At 48.7% G+C, this 10012-nt stretch overlaps 1 protein-coding gene across 1 annotated transcript; it reads right to left on the bottom strand.

Moving 5' to 3' along the window:
- Positions 1-1201: 1201 nt before the first annotated feature.
- ATF4 (activating transcription factor 4) lies at positions 1202-5812 on the bottom strand. The gene is made up of 3 exons (XM_056508361.1): positions 3754-5812; positions 2632-2946; positions 1202-2139 (listed from the first exon to the last, which is right to left on the bottom strand). Exons 2-3 carry the CDS (start codon positions 2846-2848, stop codon positions 1292-1294), a joined length of 1065 nt encoding a protein of 354 aa, XP_056364336.1. The 5' UTR covers positions 2849-2946; positions 3754-5812; the 3' UTR covers positions 1202-1291.
- Between the last annotated feature and the right edge of the window lie 4200 nt (positions 5813-10012).

Raw genomic sequence — 10012 nt, 5'->3', positions numbered from 1 at the left:
AGCACTGAATCGAGGGCATAAGGAGCTCAAATGTCCTTGAGACCAGGACCCCCAGCAGGCTGCAGCTGGAGAAACCATTCTCCAAGGTTCCCTTAATATCCTTTTCCCTCCCCACTCCAGCAGACTGGAGCCCTGAAGCCACCACACGTGTGTGCCAGCCAGGCTGGGATGTCCAGGCACCTGAACCCAGCAGCTCAGGGAGCCATGCTAGTGGCAAGAAGGAAATAGCTCCTCAGATAGGATGTGCCATGGCCCCATGCCAAAGGGAATAAGCACTGTTAAATGGGGGTAGCAGCAGCAAAACAAAACAAATTAAGTACACATTAAGTAGTTAAAAACAGCACATCCAAAATCCTAAAGTAATCCCAGTATCTCCACACACAGGTGCTGCTCCAGCACACCACTACCTTCCCTGCACAGCTGAGGCAGGACTGGAGCTGAACTAGTTTTACAGACCAACTCAGCTACAGCCTTGATAGTCAAATTTTTATTTAGTTTAAAATTTGACTAGTGCCTGGGTTAAGAAATAAAGACTATCACACTGGTACAGGAATGTGACCCATCAGTAAGAGCACTACAGTATCCCCATCCATCGGGCCCTGTTCACACCAGTTTGCCAGGGCCAGGCAACGGCTCCTGCTCATGGTTTGGGCACTTGGGAGACCCACAGGGACATGAGGAACCCACATGCAGTTAACTCCCCACTCTTCGGTACTCACTCTGGGTTTGTCTATCAAGTGCTTCCTTAAACCAGTGTTCGTAACTTACTTTGTCCTCAAACCCTTTTCCTCTCTTCAGAGAAATATCCAAGTCTGAAAATAAGCACCTCCCACCCCCCTACCAACCTTGTGACTCTCCAATCCCAATGTTTCAACAGGCTCACAAATTTGCTGAAAGCCCTGAGGCACCCCAGTATGATCCCCTCTCACTTTAGTGTATGTAAATTACAGGGGGCAACAGGTCAATTTGTGGGCTGGAGTTTGTGAGCGTGTCCTGGGTATTCCTTGGCTCCTGCTGCTTTAAACACTCTACAGACACCCCAGGTCAAAGCACTCGGTGCACTTGCACTGCACCCACCACCCAGAACAAGCAGCACAAATGACATGCTGCACTCTCCAAACACCCCTTGTTGTGCTTGTACTTACTCCCAGGTGTTGTTCAAGTTATGCTGGTTTTACAGGTACCACTCATCACACAATCATTGCACATTTACTACAAAATTATTTATTAGACAGCAATACACAGCTTTAGCAGGAAGCTTATATACATGCACACAACACTGCTGACCAGCCTACTCGGGGACTCTAGTTCTTTTGCCCTTGGCCTTGCGGACCTCTTCTATCAGATCTTTTAAGTACTGGATTTCCTTACTAAGGGAATCTGCTTTCTCCTTCAGGGCCTGGTTCTTCTGCTCCAACTCTCTGCACTCCCCAGACAGTGCCTCCTGTTCCGCCCTCTTCTTCTGCCGGTAACGCGTGGCAGCTGTCTTATTCTGCTCCATCTTTTTTAGTTTCTTATCTATCTTCTTCTCTCCTTTCACCTTTGCTGACACTACCTTCTCTGCAGGATGATCGTATGGTTTGGACCGCACAGAGCCACAGGGGGCATCTGCAGGGAACTGGTTGCCATTGGGGGATCCGACTGAATTGGTGGGGCTGTGTTGGGGGGTTCCCAGGTAGGAGTCTGGGCTCATGCATATTCCACTGTCATCAGAGTGGTTCTCCTCCTCTTTCTCAGACTTTGTGATCACCACCACAACAGTGGGGAACTCCCGCTTTCTTTCTCCTTCCAGAACATCCACTTCACTACCTAGTTCTAAGCTAAATGAGTGATCTGGAGTGGAACTCAGAGACCCTGGGCAGAGGGGAAAAGACCAAAGGGAAGTCAGTGGGGCCGCTGGATCGGCTCCAACTGGGGATTCGGGGACATGGGTGATGACATTATTTATCAGTGGAAGTTCTTTGTTGTGAAATTCCTGGATGGTAGCATTAAATAGATCACACGTGTCTTCCAACGTGGCCATCAGCTCGTCTGGTGAGACGGTGGCTTCCAGATGTTCCATACCTAACAGGGCATCAAAATCAAATTCCTTCAGATCCATCTTCTCCACCATCCACTCCATGCCAGAGAAGGCATCCTCTGCACAATACAAAAAGTAAATTACCACTTCAGTAAACCATCACACAGTGCAACTCAACCTTATGAAAACAATTTCATCATCTTTCTCATGTATTAGCACAAAGAATAAGTATCAGAAAAAAAATACTCTTTCACTGAGCTATAAACTGCAGGGTACAAAGCAAGCAGCTCTTGTGACATTCCAACCCTCTTATTTAAAGACCAGAAGAATTCAGGGACATTTGCAACATGCAACCACACTTTCTTATTGCTACCTCTGCAAGAAATAGTAGCATTGACATCTGCTGTGTTATTTCACGGCCAACACAAGTGGCACTTTACCACAACCAGCAATTGTGTGTGGGGTAAGAAGCACAGCACCCACTCTTTCCAAGCCCGGGTAAGGCATGCAGGATTACCTTCAGATTTATGAAAACCCAGCAATTTATTTTCAACTGGAATGTTGTGGTACTACATAATTGATGCGCTTTATGAAAGTAAGTAATACCTTACCCTGACTGCTATCTATGGTGTTGCCTATACTGTCCACAGCAAGCCAATTGGAGGAGACTGCCTTAGCCTTGTCGCTGGAGAACCCATGCGAACCGAGGGGCTCGGCCACCTCCAGGTAGTCATCTAGGAGTCCCAGACTTTCCTCAGCCACCGAACACGGCTGGCTGAAGGGGGATATTGAATCCCCCAACAGCATCTCGTTGTTCAAGAAGCTCATTTTCGTCAGCTTTTAACGCTTTGACGCCGAAGGATGTAGACAAGTAGAAGGTTTTGTCGTCGACTACAGCAATGCTGCTGTGCGCTGCCGTGAAAAACCTGCGAACAGAACTTACAGCCATCAGTATTTGGTCTGACAAACATTTTAACCTTGTCTAGCAGCGGCACCTCAGGAAGTATGGCGGAACGCAACAGATTTATCTCACGACTTTATTTCTGTGCCGCCGCGCGTCCCCGCTCCCTCGGGGCCGGCCCCGCCCACCCGCCGCCATTTCGCGGCCCCGCCGCCATTTTGTGTCCTGCCACGTTTCACCGCTCAGCGCTCTGCGCCCTTCGGCCAGCGCAGACTTAACGCTACAGCACCACAGTGTTTAGTATTAGCGATGGTGCCAGAGGAGTGACAATCCCCGCTCGCCGATCTGCGATTATACCACGTGGTTCTTACACTTAAAACCCTAAAACCCCTAATGCCCCATTTTCCCCAGCACTTCCCCCTCACGAGAGCAAAGAAACCCTCCCTGGCAATATTCCTTCAGTCCTATGAAAATCCCAGAAAAAAATACTATTAAAAACCCAGATTTCTTGAAAGCAAGGTTTCTCGAACGATAGGAAACACAGACGTTTCTCGTAAATTCTTCGAAATGGCATTTCCTGCTATTTCTGACACTGGCCGCACCCGGGGATACTGAGCCCTATAAGGATCTCCGCACCATGCACCCATTTCGCCATAACTAGCTTAATTTATTTCCATTTTAGACATTATTTTAGTATATCGAAGTATCTCCTCCCGCTCCCCGTGAGATACACACGTAACAAACCCACCCCAGAAGCCCACTTCAAGAGGGTACGGGGGCGCCTATCAATACACAGGAGAGGGAGCAGCCGTCCCTCACACACGATACTCACGCCATGGTTGCAGATGCCGGGGGTGTGCTGAGGCCGCCGCCGCTGCTGCTGCGCCTGCTGCACTGGCCGATGCCGCCGCTGGCCCTGCCGCCTTAAAGAGCCATGGCGGCCAGGGGAGGGGGGCTGCTCGTATCCGCGCCGCGCGGGAGGTGCTGCGCACACTGACACGGGCACTGACACGACCTCGCCACTCAGACACAGGAAACAATGAGGTGGCACAGGCGGCGCTCCGCTCTTATATATGAGAGCCGTCAAACCGGCTGAGACCGTGATGTATCCTTCCGCCAAGCGTCACCAGCCTGTCACCAGCGCGCCTAGAGGCCTGTGGCCTCTATTTCTGCGCTTCTCTCCTGCCGTTCTGCTACGAGTTAAACACAGGAACCGCCGACAAGACGGCACGGCTCCGCAGCGGGACAGTCAAGTAGGGACTATATGATGTATACATGCGCGCTGACACCCCCCCTTCGGGCGCGGCTGTGCCACGTGACCGGAGCGACTGAGGACGCTCCCCCCGCGGGGAGCGTTGGGGGGGAAATTTTACCCGCCAACAAAGACGGGGAGCTCGCGCGGAAAACGTCACTCAGCTCAACACGTGGGAAGGGCGGCGCTCATTGGCTACGGGCGAGTCGTTCGCGTGCACCGTGAGCTGTCATTGGCCAGGCCCGGAGGAGACCAATGCGGAGGGGAAGGGGGGGAGAAGGAGCAGAAGGAGCAGCGGGGCGGGGAAATGGCGGCTGGGTCGGTGGGGGAAATAAAGATGATTCTGGGAGCGGGTGGAGAACGAACAGCCGGGCAGGGAAGTGGTTCACAGTCGCGGCAGTCCTGCGTTTCCCCTCACATGCCCCTCTGGAAGCAGTGTGTGCTCCCCACTTTGATTTCCAACGGCCCCTTTTGTTCTCCACACAAAGCCCCGCTGAGGTGAGGCGGGAGCTGCGGCTGCGGCCCAGCTGAGGCGCTGGCATAGCGCCCCTGAGGCGGCGGCAGCCCGCCATGGCTTCCCGCTCCCTGAGATAAGGCGCTGCCTTCCCTCCCTGCCTGCCCCACACATGGAGCGCGTAGATTACGGCTCTCCGGGCTGGTGTTTGTGTGCGTGCAGGAGGGTGTCTGCCCGCAGCCTGCCTCCCTCACGGCGGCCATGGCGCCGCCTCGGCGCCGAGAGGCTGCTGGGGAACCCGGCTGCAGAGCCGCACCCCGGGCAGCCGGGAGTGTCAGTCTAACTAGTGCCTTCAACCATGCTGGGGCTGAACATGCCACAGCTGAGGAATGAGAATGGCCTCTCCTGCCATGCTGTTTCGTGCTGCTGCAGTTGCTGCTCTGTTCTCTGTGCAGCCATCACTCGTGAGAGCATTAATGGATCTCCTATAGAGACTCGCGGCTACAAAGGGCAAAGCTACCTTGGGTAGCTTTTAAAGTGAAATTTCGCACTCAGTTTTATCTGATCTAAATCAACATGCTTCTAGGAAAGAATTCAGACCTCTTCCCCCACCCTGTTCCTGCTGAACAGTTCCACCGGCCGGCCTGGCCCCAGTGAGACAGCTCACAGCAGGAAAATCACTCGGGTCAGCAGTTTTCCTCTGGCTTCAGTTCCTTCATCATCCTTTCAGTCGGGTCACACAAGCACAGGACAGCTCCGGTGAGCTGGGGCTTTTATACCTGTGTCATTCCTCACTGTGTCAGAGTTACCCAGATGCAAAAGGTTGATTTTTCCACTTTGCCAGCCTCACGGCGCCATCAGCTCTGAGAGCTGCGGTGGGACCTTGCTTGTTCAAACACCATCATCCTGCAGCTCAGCTTGCTCTCAGCTATTTGTGCAAAAGGCTCCACTATTTTCCAGTTAAGGCCTCAGCAGTAGTCGTGTAAAGCCATAGCCTTTATGTTGTTTGCTCAGATCTAACTGCCTGGAACATCTTAAACAACTTGACTGATGATTTGCAAGGATGGAGTGTGACCCAATTTCTGCTTTCAGCAGTCTAGTCTTAGCACTGTCGCTACAAAGCAGGGTATGTCACTCCGCATCTGTAACATGAACGCTGGCTGCTGAATTAAAAACAGCAATTTTCCCTACATGTTGGTTTGTCACTATTTTATTTTGGCTGGTTGGTTTTGGTTCTTTCTTTCTTTCTTTGCAAGCACAGAACTTGAAATTACTCATTAAAATCGAGGAGGCAGAGAAAAATGACCTCCAATGCCAAAAAACACCATTGTAGCAGTTGAGATAACTGTTCTGATAAATACACTAAGGAGGAGGCAGATCTTACTTCAAAGGAAAATTGAGAGGATGTGGCAGCTTTTAAAGGAGCTGAGTGGGGTGATTGGCTGTGTGGATGGGTGGACAGCACTTCCATGTCCTCACTGGCTAAGGGAGAGCTCTCACATCCCCTGCTGTGCCTGCCTTCCCCTCCTTCAACTGAAAAGAAAAGAGCGATTGTGTGACCATAATAGCAGCTAAACAAACAGAAATGCACCCAATACATATACACCCAATCCTTCATCATGAAAAGATAATTATAGATTTCTCTGAAAGGACTCTGGGAATGTGTGCGCAAGAATCACGTAAGCAAAAATGAAGTATGCAATGAGGAACTTAACCCAGATCTGCCTGTTTCCTAGCTGCCTGCTTTCCCTTTTGTGTGTGAACTGAGGTGGAAATTTGTCTGCATTATGAGTTCCAGACAGATTTTCTGTAATCTGCAATCCAGAAAGTGAACTCAAGTAACAAGAAGCCAGCCATTTAGAGAAAAGCACATTTTTCCGTGTTTGCTGCAGGACTGAATAATAACTGTTGTTAAATCATTTAATGACCTACAACCGCAATTCCTTCATAAATTATCTTTTTTCTTTTGCAGATATTATGTCAGAGATATCTCTACTGTGGCTAGACTTTTTTGACCAAGGTTGAAGACACTATTTTAAGCACAAATAACAATTTTTGTACAAACAATAATACAAGTATTTTCTAAGCACAGGACTACTATCTACTCTTTACTAATCAAAAGTTAAAAAAATAATTTCTTTCAAATATGACATAATATATTTGTGGCTCAGAGACTGAGCTGCTCTGCAGAAAATTTAATTTCCAGCATAAAAAGGTGTCTTCTGAGGAAATACCCAATTTGTGTGCATGGTGAGCGAAGTCCTGATTTATTAACAGCTTTATTGCTGTGGATGTTATTTTCCTGTCCTGGGCACCTCAGCATGGGGAACTCCTGGGATAAGTAGGATCCATCCTGACACAGAAACGAGGGCCAGCTGCAGGAGAAAGGAGCTGCTCTTCCAGAGCTCACTGCAGGAGAGAGGCCAAGGGCCTGGCTGGGAAGAAATGAAGTGCCTTGATAAATCCAGCACTGCAGAGAGCCACCTCCAGCCAAACAGCATCACCAGGAGGTGGAAAACTAATACTTCTCCATTCCTCCTCCTCATCCTTAGGATGGAAGGTCAATATATGGGCTTTAATAATATCTTTGGATTTAGGTTTGTTTTTTTTTTTTTTTTTTTGAAGTAAACATTGCAAAGGAAAAGAGGTTTTCTTCTTCCACCTGCAAGGATACAGGAGACAAGCGTGCTGAAGGCTGTTAGCACACCCCAGACCGAGAGGACGTAAATGTTTCCATAGAAACATCCCTCACAGTCTGGGCCGGCTGCTTAGGATGCTCTCAGGGAGTGCCAGTGGTAGGGAAGCTCCTGGGCCCTGCAGCAGGGCAGCAAGGGTGGTGGGAGGATGGGAACAGCAGGGGAACCAGCAAAAGTAACACAGATGTCTGCTCGTGTCCGGAGAGCGAGGCAAGCCCCACGGGGATTCTTGTGAGGGATAACTTGAGTCCTTTGGAACTTCCATCAGGAGGGACAGGAGGCCTTACTCCCACTTCAATGAACAAAGCATTTCCAGAGACTAGCAGGAATTTTTTCCTGGAGACAGAGTGCTGAGGAAAACACAAGGGAGGAATAAGGCAAAGCAGAGAAACATTATGAGCAATTTTGAGGGAGAATTACCTACAACCTCTATGGCACAGACTAATTCACTGTGCTTGCTTGCTTCTTTCCTCATGTGTTACAAACAGATTTCTGAAAGATCTTTGCTATCAGATTCTCAATGATTCTCATCTTCCATATTAAAACTAGATCAAAAAGCAAATATATATGATTAAAGATCAGGCTGGGAGGTATTAACATCCATCTTTTATTACATACAAAATAAGTTATCCATATGCTCTGTCTCGTTTGTTTTGGACTACTACACCAAATGGAATCTGTAATAAATCATTCCCTGCTTACCCACCCCCTCACTGTCTCCTGTTTTCATCCTGCAATGTAAATATCCCTGACATTAGAAATGAGACTAATAAAAAAGAGGATTAAATCTGCAATTTACATTTGCAACTTACAGTTCAATTATTTCACACAGTTATGGAAACAACCCTGATTGTCCACCTACATTTTTCTTACTGAACAAACTTGGGCATGCCAAGCACATGCTGATAGCTCACAAAATACATGTCTCCAGTGGCTTAGTTACTCAGAATCAGCCAGGCTGTGGCCAGCTGCCACAAGTAAAAACATTGTGCAAATCTAGTAAGAGGGAGGTGAGTTGTAACTTGCCCAAGCATGAGTTTCCTAAGCAAAGCTACAACTGGCTGAAAATTATGTTTAGCAAAAAATATGCATGAAGGAGGGAGAGGAGGGGGTGCTGTTCAGACCATTTTCAGACGATATTTTTAGTTGTCTCATTGTCCAGCCTCGTTTAATTATGATGAAAGGGGTCAAGAACCATCCTTCATGTGCATTAGCATGTGTGGGCTCAGTTTAGTACACAGACAAAAGCCTTCCAGTTATCCAAGCAATAACAGAACAGAAACACATTTCATGTCAACTGTTGTTCTTTGTGGGCCCCCTGCAGACTGTGTGCTCAGCGTGTACCAAAATGTGTGTACCTGTAGGTTAGCAGATCTGCTGGAGTCACACGGGCCAGGTGTCCTGTGCCCTCCTGTGCAAAAGGATGAAGAGAGTGACAAGGCACATTGCTTATTTTTTAGCAGTGTGAAGTTAGGAAGAGTTGAGGCCTGACATGTGGGTACGGGTTATGAGACTGCAGCATCTCGGCTCAAACACCAGTGAGTGAGTGAGTTAACTTCAGTGGAGCTCTCTCAGTGTCTCAGTGTCCCTTAGACTGGTCAGCACCAGCAGCAGTTCACTGCACTCCTGAACCTGGTGCCTAAAGCAGCAGCTTCAGCTGGAAAGGTTATTTGAGCTTATTTCAGCCTCTCTGCACAATGAAAGGATAATACCAGGCTGTGCACTGTGTGCTCCTTTGGGGGATTTGTTTTTCACTTCATGTCCCTTCAGAGTCTTCTGATGAGGCCAGAGATTGTGCACAGGTGTACCCTATGAGTGAGATAAAACAGAGTTCTAGGGATATCTTGTGTGTGTGTGAGATCTCTCATTCTGATGCTGGCAGGCAGCTTCAGCAAGAACACTGACACAAGTAGTTCAGAGGAAGCTCTGAAACTCATTTGAGGATAAGTCACTGTTGAGGCTGTTGCTGCCCAGCTCCCTGGGGAGGAATGCTGCAGCCATTATTCAGTAATAATTTTCCACTCTCCATAGGCAGCAGCTGCTCAGTGATTTACCAGCAGACTTTGCACTGTTTTAGCATATATTTGTTTACAAAGGAGGAGAGAAAAAATCCGGATGTTGACACACTTGTCAAGTTTATAGCTTTTTCCTGAAGGAAAGTCATTTTCCCTCCTAAGGTCTCTGTGTTAGGGAATTTGGCAAATTATGTCACAAAGATTCTTCCAGAAGACTTTGAGCCTGTTCTGCTCCCTGTACTTGTACATGGACTGACAGGTGGCCTCAGTAGAGCCTCCTCTGGTGTGTTACAGGCAGACTGGCCATGGGCAGGCTGGATAATAGTCCCCAAAGAAGACTGTAGCCATAATATTGCTGTGGCTTCTCAACCCACCCTTAGTGCCATTGCTGTGGTGCCTGGTGAGGGAGGCTTGCAGTTCTCTTAATGGGAAGAGGTTTCTGTGCTTGACTGCTGAGAGAACTGGTCTGAGGCTAAACCCAGGTGTGTCAGGAGCCAGCCACAGCAGCTCAGCTCTTTTAGGGAGGTACAGCTGCTTGCTCTTCTGGCACTCAGAGGGTGAGAGTGTTGAGGCTGTGTCCTGGCTTCAAGAGGAGACATCTCTGGGTTTGATGTAATGCTGGTGCTATCCAGGAAGGTAGCATTTGAGCTATTCACCTCAGTCATGCAGCCTCA

Source organism: Oenanthe melanoleuca, chromosome 1A, assembly GCF_029582105.1.
Source record: "Oenanthe melanoleuca isolate GR-GAL-2019-014 chromosome 1A, OMel1.0, whole genome shotgun sequence".
In the NCBI taxonomy this organism is placed as follows: Eukaryota; Metazoa; Chordata; class Aves; order Passeriformes; family Muscicapidae; genus Oenanthe; species Oenanthe melanoleuca.
The sequence above is the reverse complement of the archived record's forward strand: the minus strand, read 5'-3'. Positions and strand labels throughout refer to the sequence as shown.

Excerpts from the sequence above, each read along its gene's own strand:
- ATF4 (XM_056508361.1), bottom strand. The coding sequence starts at position 2,848 with ATGAGCTTCTTGAACAACGAGATGCTGTTGGGGGATTCAATATCCCCC. Across the intron at positions 2,140-2,631 it reads CACCATAGATAGCAGTCAGG|AGGATGCCTTCTCTGGCATG; the intron begins GTAAGGTATTAC and ends TGTATTGTGCAG.